The sequence below is a fragment of the Halichoerus grypus genome, chromosome 6 (assembly GCF_964656455.1).
Source record: "Halichoerus grypus chromosome 6, mHalGry1.hap1.1, whole genome shotgun sequence".
Lineage (NCBI taxonomy): Eukaryota > Metazoa > Chordata > Mammalia > Carnivora > Phocidae > Halichoerus > Halichoerus grypus.
Window position 1 is genome coordinate 4,414,793 of NC_135717.1, and position 23,659 is coordinate 4,438,451.

General features: G+C 45.4%; 1 protein-coding gene across 1 annotated transcript; it reads right to left on the bottom strand.

Moving 5' to 3' along the window:
* Window positions 1–4,387: 4,387 nt before the first annotated feature.
* LOC118542631 (uncharacterized) lies at window positions 4,388–22,012 on the bottom strand. The gene is made up of 7 exons (XM_036103015.2): window positions 21,657–22,012; window positions 21,162–21,321; window positions 20,745–20,858; window positions 19,361–19,419; window positions 10,192–10,333; window positions 9,798–9,893; window positions 4,388–7,170 (listed from the first exon to the last, which is right to left on the bottom strand). The coding sequence occupies exons 4-7, from the start codon at window positions 19,373–19,375 to the stop codon at window positions 4,526–4,528; spliced, it is 2,898 nt and encodes a 965-aa protein (XP_035958908.1). The 5' UTR covers window positions 19,376–19,419; window positions 20,745–20,858; window positions 21,162–21,321; window positions 21,657–22,012; the 3' UTR covers window positions 4,388–4,525.
* Window positions 22,013–23,659: the final 1,647 nt, after the last annotated feature.

Below are 23,659 nucleotides of genomic sequence, written 5' to 3' on the forward strand. Positions count from 1 at the left end.
ACGTGCCAGCTCCGTAAAAGCAGCATCCCTTTCTGGAAGGATGTGGGGAAGAGCGCTAAGCAGACAAAAAGTGAAGCCCCTGCAAATGATCATTTAATCTATGATAAAGACGGTATTTCAAGTCAGGGACAAAAAGTTTAATTCAATGGTGTAAGGACAAGTAACAACTCATTAAAATAAAAATCAGATGCATTAAGCCACATCTTGTTGAGAAAAAAGTGGAAAAAGATCAATGAATGATTCAATTTTTAAAGGTCATTTCACATACAGAAAGAATACTTAATATGTAACAGGGTTGCAAAAAAATTTCCTGTGCTCTGTTTCTTTCAAACAAGAAATAGCATTATTTCATCATGGCATGGAAATTTACAGGGCAGAAAGCAGTCACTGAATCATTTTCTTAAAATCATTCTTGCTCCCAAATTCCTGTATCTAACACTTCCGAATTACAGAATATCACATATATACACACATGTATGTGCACATATATGTACACACACCCCTCTGTAATATATAAATACACCTCTGCACCATTAGGATGCCCCGTAGCTCCAAGTAACAGAAAAATCTCAACTCCAACAGGCGTAAACTATAAGGGACATTGAAGACCTCGGTCTTCCCAGTACGGAGCAGCTTCGGAGCTGGTTAATTCCCACTCTGTGCGCTCCCTGCCCTTGGCCCCGCCCTTCCTCAGCTCACCATCCTACCAGCCCCGACTCACAAGATGCCATCAATGGACATCCAGATGGACAAAGGCCATTCTGTTCCCGATTATCGACGACAAAACCTTCCCCCCAGATCACCCAGAATACTTCGGTGTCTGGTCAGACTGCCGGCCCCAAACAGCCTCTGACGAGGGAGGAAACACAGGCCCCATGGAGGCCCTCTGACAAGGAAGAGGCAGACAGCAGGTGCCAACCTGCTTCAAGGGAGCTGGGTGAGGCAGGGAGCCGGGTGCAGGGCACGGCCTCTGGGGCATGGCTTGTGGAGCCTGCTGCCCTCACGTGGGGCTCCTTCCACCGAGCCTCGGCAGGCGCCCCGTGAATCCCACCAGGAGCGGGAAAGAGAGGGGTTTTCTACACACGGCGCCGCCTCTGTGTGACAAGCACCACCTCCTGCCGACAGCTGCCCCCCAGCCTCCGCACACTCGATGAACAGGGTCCATTAAACCAGCCCAGCCCAAGACACACACTTTCCTTAAGGCATCGTTTGGCTTCTTTATTGACACGCAGATCAGTGACAACAAGCATCGTATGTGCCAAAACACAGGGAGAACAGCCAAGTGGTGAGGCGCTGTTCCAGAACCTTTAACATCTGCCAGAACTGTCGAGAGAGAGAGTGAACCCGTGTGCCGAGCACACACTCAGAATTTGCTCAGACGGTTTTTTCCTGTTTTCTGCTTCATCTAATTACACACACATTCTTGTCCTGAACCACTTCACAGCTGCAGCCGTGACGGCTCGCCTCTGTTCTGCACGGTGTTCTAGAAACTCACGTTCATAACCACCATTACCACACTGAAGAGAAGTACTCTAATTCCCTAACGTTATCCATGCCAGTCCACGTTTAAATCCCTCCAAAGGCCTCCAAAGTACCCGCGTGGATGTCTTTTTGAGCTGGATGGTTTCTGGATCCAGTCAAGGATCACGCACTGCATCGGGTTAGTTCTCGTTAGTCTCTCTGGATTGAAAGAGCCCCCGGCCTGCCTGGGTGGCTCAGTCGGTTAAGCGTCTGCCTTCGGCTCGGGTTGTGATCCCAGGGTCCTGGGATCGAGTCCTGCGTTGGGCTCCCTGCTCTGCGGGGAGCCTGCTTCTCCCTCTGCCTCTGTCTCTCATGAATAAATAAATAAAATCTTTAAAAAAAAAAAATGACACTGACTTTTGAAGAGACCAGGCCAGTTGTCTTGGTGGAAGCCCCTACAGTCTGGATTTCTGTTTTCTCCACGGAAGCTGCTCTCTCTCTCTCTCGTATTTTCTGTAAGCTAAACAGTACTATGAAGGACTCTGGCAAGAGCCTGCCACAGTGCGATGTGCGGACCCCACGCCGCACCTCAGCAAGAGCCACACGATGTCACCACTGCTGATGGTGCTGTGTTTTATCACTGGTGAAAGGGGGCACTTAATCATTCCATTGTGAAGGCATACCTTTCCCAGGGCCAGTGAGGAAGGTATCTGTAGGAGGGTCTCTGGCCCTGCACACATACCCTGTTTCCTTTGCACCTACTCATCCTGGCATCCATTGACAGTCTTTGCCTAGATGCCCCAGGGATTGCAAATTAGTGATTTTTCAAATTCTATCATTCCTACATTTATTAGCTGACACTTTTCTAGAACAGTCAGCCTTCTCACAACTGCTTTTACTAAAAGGGCAGGGTGAAAATGCTTTCCTTCTAATTACAGAATAAGGAGCTTGTGTAAGATTCCCCTATAACGGTGGAAATAATCTCAAGCCCTTTCTCTGTATTGATGTGGACACAGATTTTTGTTTATTCAAATGTTGTAGAATCAGTTACAGTCGTTCTGTTGGACCGTCAAAGTACCTCAAATTTGGCCAGGGAGAAACCCTGCAAGGTAGCTTCTGGGACCATTGACACATCCCCATTAATCTGAGTACTCCCTTGCTTTTTGACACAAGAGGTCCCAGCCTGGGGCGCCTGGGTGGCTCAGTCGTTAAGCGGCTGCCTTCAGCTCAGGTCGTGATTCCAGGGTCCTGGGATCGAGCCCCACATCAGGCTCCCTGCTTGGCAGGAAGCCTGCTTCTCTCTCTCTCACTCCCCCTGCTTGTGTTCCCTCTCTCGCTGTCTCTCTCTCTGTGTCAAATAAATAAAATCTTTAAAAACAAAACAAAAAAAGAGGTCCCAGCCTCACCCGGGACACCTCAGGCCCGGACCTAGAACCAGCTGTTTCTCCAGGGAGTCCTGGTTCCTCGAGAGGGAAATGCTAGCACCAGATCTGCTCATCTGTGGGGGCTGCCCCTGCTTCCAGGCCCTTGGTGGACAGAGCTCAGAGATACATACACTTTTTAAAAATAATGACTGATACTTTCAGTTCATATTTCTTATTATGGAGAGTTTTACATAAATTCTTTCATTTTCATGGTCATCTTTTAAAGTAGGAAGTTTGGCTCCTGGTAACTTTAAGTTTCTTTTTGCCTTATCTTATAATATACATAAACTAGATCCAAAATAACACCAGTATTAACAAAAAATAAGTGATGTTTATTTCTTGCAGATCTTCGTTCTTAAACACATCCCATTAAGGATATATAGTCATAATTCTGCATTCAGAAGTTTCTTGTAAGAATTATTTTCTCTGTGTGGTTGCCAATTTGATATAAAGTTGATTTCTCTGTTTTCAATTTCAGAATGCTTTTATTTTCTATTTTTGAATATATAATTTACATTTGTTCAAAGATCAAAATGTCATAAAAAGGTATAAGCAAAGAAACCTTGCTTCCATCCCTGACTCCACCCTGTTCACTCCTGCCTCCATAGGAATTCATTTTTGTATCATAGTTTATCCTTCTAGTATTTCTCTTTGCAAAAAATAAGCAGTTGTGTATCTTACTTCTCTCAACTCTTACACAGAAGGTAGCATGCTGTACGGTGGAGCATACTTTGCGTTCCTCACCTAACAGCATGTTGGGGTATAGTATTTCAAATTTGTCAAACGTATCCCTTGTAACACATACTGTACTACAAACATACAGAAACACACTGGGGGCACTTAGTGTGAGAAATCTGTCGTGGTAATTAAGCTATGGGGACTGACACCTACTTCAACACCTGCCTCATAAACCAAACGCACACGTGTGTATGCTGCGTACAACATACCGAAGCCTCGCTCACTCGGGCACCTCAGGCACCCGGTGCAATGAGCTACAGCCACCACCGCGTTCCTCCCAAGGCCTCACAATCCCACAATGGGCACCATTAGCATCTGATGCATCTTACGCCACATCTTCAAAATCTGGTACCACATCCAAATCGTGACTTCTAGTGTTATTTCTAGAGAAAACTTGTCCACATTTCCCATATTGATAGATTTCACCTCAAGATTGATTCCCCTCTTACACAGTTTGATTTTTTTCCTCAAAAGCTTTCATGCATGTAAAACACCGATACAGTTCCACTCCAGTATCAATTACCTGATGGTCAGTAAGTTGCGACTCTGTAAATGCCTTTATTCTTCTGTGGCATTCTTTGTGATTTGAACCCTGTGATTGATTCCTCTGAGACGCCTATTAGATTCATAGGTGGACACTAACATACAGGACGTTCTCAGGGCTCTCTCCATGTGAGTTCTCTGATATTTCATAAGGTATGACACAGAAACCTTCCCAATATCCATTCCGGAGCGAGCCCACCAACCCCCACCCGATGTGTGTCTTCTGATGCCAATTAAAGACTGAATCTTCACAAGAGGAGGTCTCCACATTATTACAGTCCCAAGGTTTCTCCCATGGGGTCTCTTGGTGTTGATGAAACTCAACTTCATGCAGGAGGGTTTTCCACATTTGCTGCACCTTAGGGCATCTCTCTTGTGTGAATTACCTGGTGTTTCGTGAGTGTCGACTTCTTGCAGAAGGACTTCCCACATTCGTTACACTCATAGGGCTTCTCCCCTGTGTGTGTGCGCTGATGAACCGTGAGGGTCGACTTCATACAGAAGGATTTCCCACATCGCTTACATTCATAGGGCTTCTCCCCTGTGTGAGTCCTCTGATGATTAATGAGGTTTGACTTCACATAAAAAGTCTTCCCACATTCCTTACATTCAAAGGGGTTCTTCCCTGTGTGAGTTCTCTGATGTACAGTGAGGTGTGATTTCATACAGAAAGATTTCTCACATTCATTGCATTTATATGGTTTCTCTTCTGTGTGAGTTCTCTGATGTATGGTTAAGGCTGACTTATAACAGAAAGATTTCCCACATTTGTTACATTCATGGGGCTTCTCCCCAGTGTGTGTTCTCTGGTGTTCAATGAGGTGTGACTTCTGGAAGAAGGTTTTTTTACATTCCTTACATTCATAGGGTTTCTCCCCTGTGTGTGTGCGCTGATGTTTAGTGAGGTGGGACTTCTGGAAGAAGGTTTTCCCACATTCTTTACATTCAAAAGGTTTTTCCCCAGTGTGTATTCTCTGGTGTTGACTGAGGGCTGACTTCATATAGAAGGATTTCCCACATTCATTACATTTATAGGGTTTCTCCCCTGTGTGAGTTCTCTGGTGTACCGTTAAAGTTGACTTATGGCGAAAGGTCTTCTGACATTCGTTACATTCGTAGGGTTTCTCTTCTGAATGTGTCCTCTGATGATCAGTGAGATTGGACTTCATAGAAAAGGCTTTCCCACATTCACTACATACATGGGGTTTCTTTCCCGTGTGATTTCTCTGATGAATATTAAGAAGTGACTTCACGTAGAATGACTTTTCACATTCATTACATTTAAAGGGTTTCTCTCCAGTGTGTGTTCTCTGGTGTATGATCAGGGTGGATTTCATATGGAAGGCCTTCCCACATTCATTACACTCATGTGGTTTCTCCCCTGTGTGAGTTTTCTGGTGTTTAGTGAGGGCTGATTTTTTATAGAAGGACTTCTCACATTCATTGCATCCATAGGGTTTCTCCCCCGTGTGGGTTCTCTGATGTACTATTAGGATCGAATTCATAGAGAAGGCTTTGCCACACTCATTGCATTCATAAGGTTTCAAACCAGTGTGAATTTTCTGATGTTTAGTGAGGTTTGACTTCACACAGAAGGTTTTCCCACATTCATTACAGTCATAGGGTTTCTTCCCTGTGTGAGACACTTGATGGATAATTAGGGCTGATTTATAGCAAAAGGATTTCCCACAATCTGTGCATTTATAGGGTTTCTCTTCTGTATGCTTCCCCTGATGTACGTGCAGGGCTGACTTATAGTAGAAGGACTTCCCACACTCATTACATACATAGGGTCTCTCCCCTGTATGTGTTCTCTGATGGTCAGCAAACTGTGACTTCTGTAAGAAAGTCTTCCCACACTCATTACATTTGAAAGGTTTCTCACCTGTGTGTGTTTTCTGATGTTTAGTTAAGTTCGATTTCACACAGAAGGATTTCCCACATTCCTTACATTCATATGGTTTCTCCCCAGTGTGAGTCCTCTGATGATGATTGAAGTTTGATTTTGCATAGAAGGATTTCCCACACTCGGTGCATTGATAGGGCTTCTCTCCTGTATGAATTCTCTGATGGACTTTGAGGGCTGAGCTATGACGAAAAGACTTCTTGCACTCGTTACACACATAAAGCTTCCCTTCTGACCGTGTTCTCTGCTGATCAGTAAGGGCTGACTGCACGGGGACTTGATCGCATTCACTGGGTTTCTCTCCTGCGTGAGATCTCGGAGGGTCCGGGGGTTGTGATTTCTGAAGGGTTTTCCCAGATTTATTACTTCCACAGGGCTTCTCTCTTGTGTGTGTCTTCTGGTGCTGAGTCAGGTGGGACTCCTGGTAAAAAGATTCCCTGCAGTGACTACATTCAAAGGTTTTCTCTTCTGTGTGAGGAGGTTGAGTGACATGGGACTTCTTGCTGAAATTATTCTCATTTTCATTAGATTCCATGTTGACTTTCTGGTGTTTTATGAGGGTTGACTTCAGGCACTCATTGACCTCACAGTGATTCTTCCTTGTGTGAGTTTCCTGAAGGACTTCGAGGGCTGACTCATCACTGGTATTTCCCCCCTGTTCCTTATAATCGCAGGATTTCTCTTCTGTTTGAACCCTCGTAGGTGTAAGGATGGCTGCCTTGTTAAGGAAGGTTCCTCCACATTCATTATCTTCAGAAAGTGGTCCCAAAGTTTGAATTTTCTGTTGCTTAGTACGGTCCTCAGTATGACCTAGGGATTTCCCATCTTTGTCATGTTCGTCAGATTTCTTTCCAGTATGAGTATTTCCTTGGTTATTATCAGAGAGCAACTTCCCGCATACATTAATTTCATCAGAGTTCTTACTTGAATGATTGTTATCACTAATAATTGATTCTGAAACATTTTTCAAACTCTTTCCACGTGAGTCATCTTGACAGGGTGTTTCTCTGAAATCATTATCTCTCTTCTTAGTCAGTGATTTTTTGTTGATGAGTGAAACTCGCCACAAATGTTTGTCTTGCTTTTCCTGGTTTTTGTCTATAAGGACATAAATAAGAAAAATTAAGTGTACTTTAAAAATGTTAACACATTTCCTATGATTACCAAGATCAAGATAATTAAAACATCTTTCACCATACTTAGTTGGCCCAGGTAAATTGTGTGTGGTTAGAATGAGCAACATCTGCTCTCAACAGCTTTCCACTGTACTTACTGTACTATTAACTACAGTCACCTTGCTGTGCATCACATTCCCAGAACTTGAAGTAAGTCATTTTTAAGAGGAGGGAAAAAAATCAAGCTAATCTTAGACATCCATAATAAAATTCAGTGTTAAAATTAGCAGTGGAGAAAGAATTACAAAATCCTTAAAAGACTAAAAGTAAATCCCAATAATTTTATATGTAGACAAAATGGCACTCAGTTGAAGTAACACCGATAAGTCTGAATATGCAAGAATGCAGGGAAGTATTGTTCTCATAAATTCTTAAAGAACCTACTAGCAAGGGCGCCTGGGTGGCTCAGTTGGTTAAGCGACTGCCTTCGGCTCAGGTCATGATCCTGGAGTCCCAGGATCGAGTCCCGCATCATGCTCCCTGCTCAGCGGGGAGTCTGCTTCTCCCTCTGGCCCTCCCCCTCTCATGTGCTCTCTCTCTCAAATAAATAAATAAATAAAATCTTTAAAAAAAAAACAAAAAACCTACTAGCAAATGAACTTCAGTCAAGAAATGGTGAAATGTAATACAGCAGAAGACTGCTTCTGAGAACTGATTTGTTTAACAAGCCTAGAACTAAAGCAGGGACTGGCTAATTAGAATAGAATTAAAATATAAAGGACTTCAGATTTTAGAATTATTAGATGTTAAATTTTAAACTTCCCCAAAACCGCTCCTCCCCAATCTCCCATGTCGGTAAACACCTCCCACCCCCATTACCATGTTGCTCCAACTAAATCCTTGCCTCGTCCCCCTCTCACAGGCCACATCTGACTCAGTGGCAGATCCTCCTCTCTACACATGCAGCCCCACCCCCTCACCTGCACCAGCTCAGAACTCAAGCCCCCATCACTTTTCATCTGAACCACTGCAAGCATGTCTGCTCCACTGAGAGCTGAAACCGTCCACACCCACACAGCCCACTATCTACGTTAACCTGACTAGTATTCTGTCTTCATAACAAGACTTTACTACTCCAGGAAACTCGCCCGGGAAGGAAGGTTGCAAGTAATTTTACTGTTCAGAATCTTCCCCCAAAACCTTTTAAACAAACTGTTCAACTTTCCAACAAATAATAAACTTATTCTCCAAGACTCTTCAATCCTTGTTGTGTCCACACATCCTAAACTATTATATTATGGTCCTTACTCAATGGTTATCAAGCTCCTGTGTTAAAAATATACCTGAAACCATGCCCTCAGATCCTATAAATAACCTTTGTTCACCTCCCTCCGTGGCACTACTCAGACTGTCAGGGTGAGCAATAAATTAAAATCTGCCATATCAGTGGGTAACTCTGGTGGTGCTCTGGGGGAGCCAGCCCTGCACACTGTCTCTGCTTCTACTTTCGTCAACTACCTTCAGGCCCATCTCTGATTTTCTCTGGACAGTAGCCAGAGAAATTCTTTTAAAATATTCTTTTGTGGAAATCCATTAACAGTTGTCCATCTCACCTAAAGCAGAATCAAAGCCCTTACCTTGTCCTGTAAGACATCGTCTGGGCTCTGGCTACCCCTCGGACGTCATCCCCTACCAACGTCCCTCTCAGATGCATCCCTGCTGGCACAACGGCCCCCTGCCATTCCCAGGGCACTTCAACAAACACCTGCCACAAGGGCATGACCCAGCTGTTCCTTCTGCCTGGAACCCCCAGAATCCTGCTCTAATGCGGACCTCATCAAAAAGGCATTCTTACAGCACCTTTTAAAAGAGCATACCCCACTCTATATCTCCTTTGAGCCTGCCTTAGTTCTCTTCATGGGTCCTGTCAGTACTTGATAAGTAAATTGTTTCGTTTACATCTATCTTCTCCTGCTACCTTGTAAGCTCTAAGTGCTCAGGAGCATTGTTAGGTTCACCGGCATATCTCCAACACCAAGAACACGAGTGGCATGTAGTAGGAATATCTGCAGAAGAATGAATGAATGAATGAATGAATGAATGCCTGAGGGAAAAATAGAGGAAATAGTCCATGAAGGGCGCCTGGGTGGCTCAGTCGGTTCAGGTCGTGATCCCAGGGTCCTGGGATCAAGCCCTGCGTCGGGCTCCGTGCTCAGTAGGGAGCCTGCTTCTCCCTCTCCCTCTGCCTGCCTGCCTACTTGTGATCTCTGTCAAATAAATAAAATCTTAAAAAAAAAGAAAGAAAGAAAGAAATAGTCCATGAAATGGAGGAAGATGAATACTAGAGAAAGAAACTGAAGACAAAGGTCTAAGATGAGGCAGGCAGGGGTTCCATCCTGGCTATCGGGCAGAAAAGGGCAGCACTGGTATTTACAAGTGAAGGACCGGGGCGATTCAGGTGATCGGAGGCCAGCTTGCTCACTGTTCAGCTACTTCCGAAGGTCTGAGGGCCCAAAATTGAAATACAGAGACACACACCAACCTCAGAACCAACTCATCTGGGACCTGATTTCTGTGGGCTTCTTCCTTCCTCCACAATGACTGACTCACCTTGATCACCCTGGTCTGGGAATTCTCCCTCTGATGGCCACAGCTCTTCTCCTTGCTCCAGCCTGAAGATCACATCTGGTTTGGTGAGGTGACACCCTGTAAGTGGGATACAGGATAAAACGTGTCAGAGCTGCTTGGATATCAGGGCCCCCGGAGCACGAGGAAGGTGCAGCTTCAGGAGCCACGTGATAATGGTGGCTGTGTGCACCCTGCATTAGGGAGGTCAGGACACAACGTCCTTTCTGAGCCTGATGGGAACATCTCTGACCCACAAGATCATGAGGTCTACACACAGTATCATTAAACACTCCTTCAGGGGCCCACAAACTCTGGCGGCTACAAAGGAAGAAAGGAAACGCATGCGAGGAGACGTGACACAGGGAGCAGCCCTCACCCACTGAGACCAGGTGGCTGTAGTTCTCCAGCATCACGTCCCGGTACAGCGTCCTCTGTGTGCCCGTCAGCTGTAGCCACTCGTCCCGGGTAAAGTCCACAGTCACATCCTTGAACGACACAGATCCCTGACCAGCACATTTCTGTTCAAGCCAGAGAGAGCAGTATAGGGTGACATGAAACACACATGTGGGAAACAAGTCTTACCATGTCTGAGAGTTTACCATTAACAGCAGGCATGTTGCCTATTCTATACCTTCTTTTGTTTTTACTTCGGGGGATAAAGGGATATGATGGGAAAACCCAGTATATTAAAATTAATTCAAACAAAAAAACTACAGTTCCTACTGTGTTTCTGAAACTGTCCTAACCTGCCAGGAATATTAAACTAAACCAATTCTGGTTTTTTTCCTGCCCTTAAGGAGCCTAAGTCTTTTTTTTTAAATTTCTTTGAGAGAGAGAGAGAGAGAGCACGTGAGTGGGGGGAGGGACAGAGGGCAAGGGAGAGAAGCAGACTCCCCACTGAGCGCAGAGCCTGGCGCAGGGCTCGATCCCATGCCCCTGAGATCATGACCTGAGCCGAAACCGAAAGTCAGACACTCAACTGACTGAGCCACCCAGGTGCCCCAGGAGCATAAGTCTTAATAAGGTGACAAACCACATTTACGAACGCATCCTGTAATAAGGTATCACAAGAGCTGTGCTAGAGTCATTTACAATGAGTATTAAATAATGGTAGAAAATATGGTTCTATTTTGTATTGTCAGGTTCGGCTTCACTTAGCAGGACATCTTCGTTAATGTGGCACCATTACATAAGCAGAGCCAAGGAGCCATGAGAAGCACCGAGAAGTGTGACAGGAGAACAGTGTGTAGGGCTGTAAGAAGATAAAGATCTGCAAAGGTGTCCAGGGATACATTACAGAGCAAATCTGGGTTTATTCCTGTACTTTAGTGTCTCCAAAATAGTTCACCCCCACCTTAGCAATAAAGTTTGAGCACCTCCAATTTATTTATTTCTTAATACATAATATATACATCCTGCCAATCCACACAAGCTTATAATGATAAGCTTAATTTATCTTTTTTTTTTTTTTTTTTTTTCCTGGCTAAAAGTTAAATGTAGACAACCTACTGTTCCCTTTCTGCTGGAGCAACCCGGGCCCTCGGCAGGCGTGACCCTGAAGAGAATAAGGAACCAGCGAGGACACAAAAGCAATCACTGTTACAGTTCTCAAATCAACAACCTAACTTTACAACTTAAGGAACCAGAAAAAGAAGAAATTAAACCTAAACCCAGCTGATGGAAGGAAATAATAAAATCAGAGCAGAAATATAACAGAAAAATAGATAAAATGAAAACAAAAGCTGGTTTCTGAAGAGATTAACAAAACAGACAAACTTTTACCTAAATGGACTAAGGAGAAAAAGAGAGAAGACTCAAATTACTAAAATCAGAAATGAAAATAAGGACATTTATACCACTTCTGCTGAAATAAAAAGGTTTATAAGAAAGTACTATGAACAACTGTATGCCAACAAACTGGATAACCAAGAGGAAATGGACAAAATTCTAGAAACACGAAACCCAGTCAAGACTAAATCAGGAGGAAAACAGATGATCTGAATAGAACTGTAACTAGTAAGGAAACTGTCAGTAATGAGGAGTATCCCGACAAACACACATCCTGGACCTCATGAAGTGAAAACACGCTCAACATCACTGATCATTAGGGAAATGCAAATTAAAACAATGAGAAACTGCCTCACACCCATTAGGATGGCACCTATAAAACAAACACACACAAAAAACACGTGCTAGAGAGGATGTGGAGAAACTGAATCAATCCCTTGTGCAGTGCTGGTGGGGATGTGAAATGGAAGGGCATGGCAGTTCTGCAAAAAGTGAAGAACAGAATTACCATATGACCCAGTAATTCTACTCCTGGATATATAGCCAAAAGAACTGAAAGCAGGGTCTTGAAGACATAATACACCTGTATTTACAGCAGCATTATTCACAATAGTTAAAATGTGGAAGCAACCCAAGTCCTCATCAACAGATGAATGGATAAGCAAATGTGGTATGTACATAAAATAGAGTATTATTCAGCCATAGAAAAGGGAAAGATGTTCTGACACATGCTACAATAGAGATGAACCTTGAAGACATCACGTTAAGTGAAGTAAGTCAGCCACGAAAGGAAAGCTACTCACTTACACGAGACAATGTCATAGAGACAGAGAACAGAATGGTGGCTGCTAGGGACAAGAGGAAAGGAGGAATAGAAAGTTATTGTTCAGTGGGCATAGAGCTTCAGTTTTACAAGATTAAAAGAGCTGTGGGAATGGATGGTGGTTGATGGTCGCACAACATTATGGAAAAAAAAAAAATCAGTGAAACCAAAAGCTGATTCTTTGAAAAGATTACAAAAAAAATCGATAAACCTCTAACTAGGCTTTCTACGGAAAAGAGAGCGAGGACGCAAATTACTAGTATGTAAAATGAAAGAGGGGACATATTACTACAGATCCTAGGGATGAATAACTCTATGTCCACAAATTTGATAACCTAGATGAAGTGGACCAATCTGTTCAAAGACACAACCTGTCAACATGCAAGAAGAAATACACAATCTAAATAATTCTATATATAGCAAAGAACTTGAGTCAATAATTAATAATCTTCCAAAACAGAAAGCACCAGGCTTAGATGGGTTCACTGTGAATCCTACCAAACACTTAAGGAAGAAATTATACTACTTCTCTACAATCTCCTTTAGAAGACAGAAACAGAGGGAACAGTTCCTATTTCATTCTATGTGCCCATCATTACCCTAACAGCAAAATAAGACATTCCAAGAAAAGAAAACTACAGACCAATATCTCTCATCAACACAGAAGCAAAAATCCTCAAGAAAATATTAGCAAAATGAAAGCAACAATGTGTAGAAAGAATTATACATCACAACCAAGTAGGACTTTTCCAGATATGCAAGGCTGGTTCACCATTCTAAATCAATTAAGATAAGCCATTGCATCAACAAGCTAAAGAAGAAAAATCACATCATATCCATAGATGGAGAAAAAGCATTTGACAAATAAAAAAAACTCTCAATAAACTAGGAATACAGAGAAATGTCCTCAACTTGATAAAGAATATCTACAAAAAACTTACAGCTAACGTCATACTTAATGGTGAAGAACTGGAAGCTTTACCACTAACATCAGGAACAAGGCAAAGATGTCACCTCGTACTGGAAGTCTTAGTTAATGCAGTAACACAAGAAAAGGAAATAAAAGCTATACTGACCAGGAAGGAAGAAATAAGCTGTCTTTGTTTGTAGATGACATGATGGTCCATGTAGAAAATCCAAAAGAATCAACAAAAAAAAGTTGTGAAGCTATTAAGTGATTATAGCAAGTTTCCAGGATACAAGGTTCATATGTAGCAATCGTTTTCCTATATAACAGCAATGAATAAGTGGAATTTGACATTAAAAACATAATTGCAGGGGGCGCTTGGGTGGCTCAGTCAGTTAAGCATCTGCCTTCGGCTCAGGTCATGATCTCAGGGTCCTGGGATTGAGTCCCGTGTTGGGCTCCCTGCTCAGTGGGGGAGTCTGCTTCTTCCTCCTCCTCTCCCTCTGCCCTGCTTGTGCTCTCTCTCACTCATTCTAATAAATAAATCAAATCTTTTAAAAAACTCATAATTTCATGTACATTTCACCCAGAAAAAATGAAATACTTAGGTATAAATCTAACAAAATACATATAAAATATATATGATGAAAATTATAAATCTCTGATGAAAGAAATAAAAAACAGAATAAATGGAGAGTTATTCCATGTTTGTGGACAGGAAGACTCAATATTGTCAAGACGTCAGTTCTTCCCAACTTGATCTATAGTTTCAATCAATCCTAATCAAAATCCCAGCAAGTTATTTTGTGGATATCAACAAACTGATTCTAATGTTTCCATACAAAGGCAAAAGACCCACAGTGATCAATATAAGCGAGGAACAAAGTGGGAGGACTGACAGTAGCTCACTTTAAGTCTTACATAAACCTATAGTAATCAAGGCATGTTCTATTGGTGAAAGAACAGACAGGCACATCAATGAAGCAAAACAGAGATCCCAGAATCGATCCCTATAAATACAAGTCAGCTGATCTTTGACAAAGGAGCAAAGACAGTCTTTTCAACAAATGGTGCTGGAATAATTAGAAATCCACATGCAAAAAAGTTAATCTAGATGCATCCTTACATCCTTCACAAAGTTAACTCAGAATGGATCACAGACCTACATGTAAAATGCAAAGCTATAAAACTCCCAGAAGACAACACAGAAGAAAATGTAGATAATTTTGGGTTTGGCGATGACTTCTAATATACAACCCCAGAGGCCCGATCCACAGAAGAGAGAACTGATAAGCAGGACTTTAAAATTAAAACTCTCTGTTCTGTGAAAGACCCTGTCAAGAGAGTGAAAAGGCAAGCCACAGACTGAGAGAAAATATTCGCAATAAACATTTCTTTTTTTTTTTTTTTTAAAGATTTTATTTATTTATTTGACAGAGAGACACAGCGAGAGAGAGAGCACAAGCAGGGGGAGTGGGAGAGGGAGAAGCAGGCTTCCCGCGGAGCAGGGAGCCCGATGTGGGGCTCCATCCCAGGACCCTGGGATCATGACCTGAGCCGAAGGCAGACGCTCAACGACTGAGCCACCCAGGCGCCCCTGCAATAAACATATTTGATAAAGGACTGTTATCCAAAATATACAAAGAACTCTTAAAACTCAACAATAAGAGGGGTACCTGGCTGGCTCAGTCAGAAGAACACAACACTCTTAATCTCATGGTGTAGAGATTACTAAAAATAAATAAACAAACAAACTTATAAAAAAAAAACCCTCAATACTGAGAAAACAAACAACCCAAGACCTTAAGGGACACCTCACCAAAGATGTATAGATGGCAAATAAGCATAGGAAAAGGTGCTCCACATTACAGGTCATTAGGGAGATGCAAATTAAAATGAAAAACCACTACACACTTATTACGATGCTCCAAATCCAGAACACTGATAACACCAAATGCTGGTCAGGATGCAAAGCAACAGGAACTCTCATTCAATGCTGGTGGGAGTGCAAAATGGTACAGCCAGTGTGGAAGCCAGTTTGATGGTTTCTTACAAAACTACACAAATTCTTACCATGTGATCCAGCAATCACACTCCTTGGTATTTACTCAATGAAGTTAAAAACTTATGTCCACGAAAAAACCTGCAAAAACTTGCACATGGACGTTTATTTCAGCTTTATTTACAACTGCCAATACTCTGAAGCAACCAAGATGTCTTTCAATAGGTGACTGGATAAATAAACTGTGGTCCATCCAGACAATGGAACATTATTCAGCACTAAAATGAAATGAGCTATCAAGCTATGAAAAGACACGGAGGAATCTTAAATGCATACAGCTAAGTGAAAAAAAGCCTATCTAAAAAGGCTACATACTATCTGATCCCAACTATACAACATTCTGGAAAAAGCAAAACTATGAAGAGAATAAAAATATCAGTGAGGGGGAGGGAGAAAGGAGGGATGAGCAGTAAAGCACAGAGGATTTCTAAGCACAGTGAAAACAGTTGACCCTTGAACAACATGAGTTTAAACTGCGTGGGTCCACTTATACTCAAGATTTTTTAAATAAATACAGTACTATAAATATATTTTCTCTTCCTTCTGATTTTCTTGACATTTTTTCTCTAACTTATTTATACTGTAAGACTACAGTATATAATACATATAACATACAAAATATGTGTTAATCGGCTGGTTGTGTTATCTATAAGGCTTCTAGTTAGTAGTAGGCTTTTAGTAGTTAAGTTTGGGGAGTCAGAAGTTATATGTAAATCTTTGGGCGAGGACTGGCACCCCTAATCCCCATGTTGTTCAAGAGTCACTGTACTCTGTATGATACTGTAATGGTGGATCCATGTTATACATTTGTCAAAAGCCTACAGAGTGAACGCCAAGAGTGAACCCTAATGTAAACCGTGGACTCGGTGATTCTGATGCGTCAGTGTGGGTTCATCAATTATAACAAAGGCTCCACTCTGGTGGGGATGTTGATAATGGGGAAGGCTGTGGTTGGGGGCGGCAGGGGTACATGAGAAATCGCTGTACCTTCTACTCAATTTTGCTGTAAACCTAATGTTGCTCTAACAAAAAATAAATTCTCAAAGCCACAACAACAACAAAACTCCACCTTGCATGATCTGAGACAGCATTCAGAGAAGGGAAAGGAGCCCCCACTTCTCCCGGACGGCCCTGCTGGGTGTTCAGGTAGGATGGTTTACCCAGTAGGAGTAGCGTTTGGTTCCCAAATAAGACAAAGGCTACCATTTGTCTAGTCAGCCCACAAATATGTGTCAAGCACCTACTAGGAGGCACAAGGTGAGCAAGTGAAAGTATAAAGATGAACACGATGTGCATCTGGACTTTGAAGGGCTAAAGCTCTGATTGTCAATACAAACAAGTAATTTCCACACAATGGACAAAGTACAGTGACAGGGACAGCACGGGGCATTGTGGGAACACAGAGGAGAAAGGCAATTAATCTAGAGGGGGGACAAAGAAAGAGAAGAAGGGCTCGCTGGCTGAGATACCCCCAATCTAGCTCAGAGACTCAGACAAGGAAATGCAGCAGGGGTCAAAGTCAGCCCACAGAGCAGGAACCAACAAAATGCACAGGCAGGCAGTAACCCCATGTGTTTAGGGAGCAATGTCAGGTTTGGGATCACATTACAGGTTTACTTGTAAAATGTCACCTTCTCCACCAAACTGTAAATTCCATCAAAAAGGGACCAGGTCTCTGCATCGCTTTGAGTTCAGTCTCTGGCACACAGTGTCTGGCACACTGAACAAATGCCCAACAAACCAATGTTGAATAAAACATAAAGTGTATTAACATTTTTTAAAAATGTTTTAATAAAACAGAGAAATAGGAAGTGGTCACACTCTCAACAGCCTTACTTTCCTAAGGAGCTTGGCCTTGCGCCTACAGGTGGTAGGAAGCTACTCAAGTGGTCTCCAGATTGCAATGGCGTCATCTGAGTAGACTTATGTATTTACTTTAAACAGAGAGAAAGCACGCGTGTGTGAGTGGGGTGAGGGGGAGAAGAGAATCTTCAAGCAGACTCCCCACCAAGCACTGAGCCCGATGTGGGGCTGGATCCTACAACCCATGAGATCATGATCTGAGCTGAAACCAAGAGTCAGACGCTCAACCGACTGAGCCACCCAGGTGCCCTGAATAGCATTTCAGATTAATTACTCAGGAGGACAGACGAATCTTGGGGACAAAGAAGCAAGGAGCTGTTCCAACAGTCCAGGGGAAAAAAAATTAAGCTCTGAGAAGGGGAGAAGGAATTCAGTAGGAAGAACAGGTTTAAGAACTGTTGACATCTTAGAAGTAGTAAAACTGAGATACACACAGGATGAGGCTGAGGGAGGGAAGGCTTTAGGATGAATCCCATTCCGGTGCTTCCTTTAACTGTGTCCCACAGATGGCCCATCATCCGACAGGGGATGGAGGGACAAGATTAGACGGGAGACAGGGGAGGCTGCAGATGACCATTTTAACTTTGGAACTGTGGAAAACAAAGGTGCCTCTAGCCACCTGCACAGAGAAGGACAAGACACGAGGAAAAAGCCCAGGCTATGATAACACTTGGTACTCCCACCACAGAGGGTATGAAATAGAAAGGACTTGCACAGTAACAGGAGGAGGGAGTGAAGGATGGGAATTTGGGGATAAGCCATGAGAATGGGCAAAAGAGGAGGAAGATGCCATGAGGGAGACAAAGAAATCAGAGTAGGAAAAAAGCCAGAACGATGTCACAAAATACCAGAGAAAGAGGCCTTTCTAGAAGGTCAAAGTGGGTCAACTGCCACACGCAGCTGAGTTCTAGTAAAGTAAGGTCTGGAAAACATCTGTTGGGAGTCCACTGCAGAGACCTTGCTGTCAAGCTTTATCAGGACATCCGTAGGCAAGCAGTGGGGAGGAAGTGAGGATGCATCCAGTGGATTAAAATGTGAAGAGATCAGCAGATACTTGTATCCAAATGTTCACAGCAGCACTATTCTTAACGGCCAAAGGATGGAAACAATCCCAAGTGTCCATTAACATATGAATGGATGAACAAAAGGTGATGCATCCGTACAATGAAAGATTATTCAGACACTGAAAGGAAGTTCTGATATGCTACAACATGGATGAACCCGGAAAACGTTATATGAAGTGAAAGAAGCCAGACACAAAAGGACAAAGATTGTGTGATTCCACTTAGATAAAATACCTAGAATAGGGAAATTCAGAGACACAGAAAGTGGATTTGGTTACCAGTGGCTGGGGGACCAGGAGTTACTGGCTAAGGATTACAGAGATTTGTCTGGAGGACAAAGTTATGAAAATAGGGGTGAATGGGTGCACAACACTGTGAACGTAATTCATGCCACCAAGCTGTACACTTATGGTTAAATGGTTAAAATGGTGAATTTTGTTATATATACTTTATCAAAATAAAAGCGAGTGGATAGTGCATAAGCATTTGCCAAAGGCTATGAGTTTGAACAACCTGCCGTCCAACTATTTAAGGAGTTAAGAACAAGCCGTCCGTTTCTTTCATGCCTCCAGAGAGCCTTAGGGTTTTGTCCCTAGATCAGAGTGGATGTTCAGAAAGCTCTCCAGAGTCCAGCAGCACTTTGGTCCCTAATAAAACCTGAGTTCTGATCTCTACCTCAAGTGCAGGATGATTACAGGCAACCAGGGGGTCACCTTAAGGTTCTTCACTACCTGAAGAACTTCAAAGACATTTTTTCCCAGACTCCAGAGTCACTAAGTCTTTCTGTCCCAGGAGTAACTGGCTGGTTCCTCTTTGTGGTCACTGAAAATCCTGCGCAGATCAGGAAGCTCAAAGACAAACGTGTGGCTCACCTCTGATGACTGAGGGGTCACAAGACTTACAGGTCACACGGGTACCACCCAGTCTTCATTTACCCAGAAGCAGCTTTTCATCTATTTCTACTTTAAGATATGAACACACTTAGAAAAATGACAAAATCTGCTGGAAAATGAAATAAGGAATAAAGAAACAACTCACCAGGGATTTATTCATTTTCTGTTGTTCTTGGTAGAATGTCAAAAGCTGGGAAGGCACACCTACAAGAGAAGAGCAACAGGGTAATGAGAGCTGGCTGGCCCTGCAGCACCTCGATTCCTGTACAAACTTCTACACGCCAGCTGGTTAACTTCTGATCCTGGAGAGGAGAAGGTAGGCAACTTCCATCCCTCTGTGACTCCTTTTTTTTTAAAGATTTTATTTATTTATTTGACAGAGAGAGACAGCGAGAGAGGGAACACAAGCAGGGGGAGTGGGAGAGGGAGAAGCAGGCTTCCCGCGGAGCAGGGAGCCTGATGCGGGGCTCGATCCCAGGACCCCGGGATCATGACCTGAGCCAAAGGCAGACACTTAATGACTGAGCCACCCAGGCGCACCCCCTCTGTGATTCCTTAAACCTGCAATGTTTCCTACTGCTTTAACTATGTCCCCCTCCCACTAACACAGAAACGTTTAAAACAGAACTATTTTTTTGAAGATTTTATTTGAGAGAGAGAGTGTGGGGGGGGGGTGTGCATGCGAGTGCCCATGTGTGGGGAGGAGGGGTGGAGCAGAGGAAGAGGGACAAGCCAACTCCCCATTGAGTGCAGAGACTGATAAGGGGCTCAATCCCATGACCCCAAGATCATGACTGATCAGAAATTGAGAGTCGGATGCCCAACCGAGCCACCCAGGTGCCCCTTAAAACAGAACTATTAAGCAAATACTGGCATGTCAAAATATGAAATACAATGTCTTCATTAAAACTGATCTTGTAGGGTGCCTGGGTGGCTCAGCTGGTTGAAGCACCAACTCTTGGGTTTGGCTGGGGTTGTGATCTCAGGGTCATGGGATTGAGCCCCTCCAGGGGCTCCATGCTGAGCATGGAGCCTGCTTGGGGTTCTCTCTCTTCCTCTCCCTCTGCCCCTCCCCCCCACTCGCTCACCAGTGCACTCTCTCTTTCTAAATAAGCTAATTAAAAAAAACAAAACAAAAAACCTGATGTTGCAGAAGAAAACAAACCCTAAAGGCTATCTTGTGTATCTGATTTACTAACAATAAAATTCACCCCTTGAGTCCAGAATCCTCCAAGCTTTGGAAAAAGGGGTAGGTCCCTTAAACGTAAGTCTTTTAAGAAACTGTTTCTTCTGGGGCACCCGGGGGGCTCAGTCGTTGGGCATCTGCCTTCGGCTCAGGTCGTGATCCCAGGGTCCTGGGATTGCTCCACAGGGAGTCTGCTTCTCCCTCTCCCACTCCCCCTGCTTGTGTTCTCTCTCTTGTGTCTCTCTCTGTCAAATAAATAAATAAAATCTTAAAAAAAAAAAAAAAACTCTTTCTTCTAATTTGACTGGTGTTTCTCAAAAGGATCTTTTAAGAGGAAACTTACTTTGATGTTATTGTGTGGACTGCACCACGCCAGAAGTCCGGGACTCCGGCGTCTACTCGTCTCTTTTTGAGCCTAGACAAGTCATTTCCCTCCTCCGGGTTCTTTTCCCCTCTTCTGCCAAATGAGACAAAAACAGAAAACTCTGGCAAACCCTCCCTGAACTACTACTCTTGACCCTGTAAGATCAGAAGACAAGAACACATCTCCAGATGCCTGACGCGGTGACTGGTCGCGGTTAGAAAGCTGCCTACCTTCTGGAAAGAATCAGTGGAGAATGAAGGGAGGGAAGAGTGCCCTTTGGGGTGGGGCTGAAAATAAAAACTCCCCCGCCGTAGAGCCAAAGAGGTGACATTTCTCAGTCTGTCCCCTGCCACCACTTGGCCCCAGCTCCCTTCTCCCGTCTGCAAAGTGACTCACAGCTTCTGAACGTGGTGAAATCACTCGGGGCCCCGTATGCTCCTTTTCTGCGTTTCTTCTGCCTCTCCCGAAGCTCTGCAGGGGGTTCCTCCCGGTGAGATTCCGGTTCCCGAAGCCCGGCCCTTCTCGCCTCAGTAGAGCTGCTTTGCTCCAGGACAGCCTAGGGGACAAACTCCCTCCAGCTGGAGCCTTCGTCAGGAGCCCGGACCCGCTCCCCGAGAACACACGGCCCCTCTCCGGGGACGCAAAGCAGGGGGCCGAGGACAAAGGCCGCGGTGAAGCGCTCTCAGGCCCTGGACAGCGCAGAAGCGGGGGGCCCCCGCGGCTCCCGCACGCCCAATCTTGCAAGGACCCAGGGGGACGCTAAGGAGCCCCGGGATTCACAGCGCCGCGGGCGAGCCGAGCACACACATTTCGGTCACGGGTGTGGGGCCTCGGCGCCGGGCTCTGATGGATGGACGGCGTGCAGATCGCGGCACCCGCTCCCAGGCCTACCTCGGCGACCCCCGGCCGGTGGCAGCCGGCGCTCAGTCCTCCGGGACGCGGTCGGGCGCCTTCCGCACCTAGGAGGATGGAGACCCCGCGGCGCGCGCGGCCTCCCCCCAAAACGCGGCCCTTCCTGCGGGTCCATTCGGGGGATCCAGAGGCGCCCCCATTCTGGGTGGACACGGCCCCCGCCAGGAGGAGGCGACCTGAGCGGGCCGGGGTCTACCGCCCCCCGCCCCACGCCCCGCGCTGCAGCCTCGGGCCGCCCGCGCGGACCACGGCCGGGACCCCCCGGGCCCAGCGCCCGCCCTCGCGCGTCCGCAGCCGCGCCCGCGCCCCGGTAGGCCCGGGACCCCCAGAACGCCCCGCGGCGAAAGACGCGCGCCTGCGCACTGAGCCCGACGCGGGCCTGGCCGCGCCCGCCACGACCCCCGCGGGAGGCTCCGCCCGTGTGCGGGGCGGGACCTACGCGGATCCGCCCGCCCCGCCCCCACATCACCCCACACTGCCCCTCCCCAGTTTCACCCCGACTCCCACCCGACCTCGCCCCCATATCACCCCAACCCGCCGCCGCATCACCCCAGGCCCACCCCACCCTAGCCCTCCCCAAATTCACCCTGACTCCCACCCCACCCCGCCCCCACAGCACCCCACTCCCACCCCACCCCGCCCCGCCCCCACGTCACCCTGACTCCCACCCCACCGCGCCCCCGCAGCACCCCACTCCCACCCCGCCCCGCCCCCACGTCACCCTGACTCCCACCCCACCGCGCCCCCGCAGCACCCCACTCCCACCCCGCCCCGCCCCCACGTCACCCCACTGCCACCCCACCCCGCCCCACCCCCACGTCACCCCACTGCCACCCCACCCCGCCCCGCCCCCACGTCACCCTGACTCCCACCCCCACCGCGAACCCACATCACCCTGACTCCCACCCCCACCGCGCCCCCACATCACCCTGACTCCCACCCCACCGCGCCCCCGCAGCACCCCACTCCCACCCCACCGCGCCCCGCCCCCACGTCACCCCACTGCCACCCGTCCACGCTCCCACATCACCCGAGTCCCCCGCGTCTCCCCAACCCCAGCTCCGCGGCCTCCCCTGCCAGGTGGGGAGGGGCCGCCTCAAAGCCGCCGAACAAGGCAGAGATTCGGGAATACAGATGAAAAGTTTTAACCAAATTAGCCCTTGCAATCAATTGCCCAGCCAAGCAATTTTTAAAAGATGTGAATGAAAACGAAATAAAGGCGAGGATGACAAAAATTTCAGACAAAATACACAAAAATCGAAGTTAAGCCAAAACGCACAGAAACGGAAAGAAAAAAAGCATCTCGCACCTTCTCCCAGAGATGACTATACTGAACCGTCAGGCGCGCATCCTTCTGACAGTTTTACCGACAAGAAAAAATAAAAAGGGATCACGAGGGGCCAGGGCACAGACCGAGGACACTGTAACTCTGTCCCAAATGATGAAGGGGCCTTTGGGATTGGTGGAGAATAAAGTATGCCATACATCGTTAGCTCAACCAGTGACCATGCTCAAATACAATTAAGGTTAAATACCGAGCTCACACATCACAGTAAGTTTGACCTGGAGTCAAGATTTTTAAAATTTAAAAGCAAATTCTTTCTTTCTTTTTTTTTAAGATTTTATTTATTTATTTGTCAGAGAGAGAGCACAAGCAGGGGGAGCAGCAGACTCCTTGCTGAGCAGGGATCCTAATGCAGGACTCCATCCAGGGACTCTGGGATCATGACCTGACAAAGGCAGAGGGAAGGCAAGTGCTTAACCGACTGAGCTGCCCAGGCATCCCTAAAAGCAAATTCTTAAAGCATAAGTGAATTTTAGAATATACAACCAATGGATAGGAAACATGGGACAGCACGGTAAGAAACCATTAAGCTGAAAACTAACTGGTTTTATGTTAGTTACACATTTCAGTTTCAGATTAAAAATTGGAACAGCTTAAAGACAATCTAGGAAAAAATCTTTATACATGAGAAACAAAG

Excerpts from the sequence above, each read along its gene's own strand:
- LOC118542631 (XM_036103015.2), bottom strand. Across the intron at positions 9,894-10,191 it reads CAGCCACCTGGTCTCAGTGG|GGTGTCACCTCACCAAACCA; the intron begins GTGAGGGCTGCT and ends TCCCACTTACAG. Across the intron at positions 7,171-9,797 it reads CCCAGACCAGGGTGATCAAG|ACAAAAACCAGGAAAAGCAA; the intron begins GTGAGTCAGTCA and ends ATGTCCTTATAG.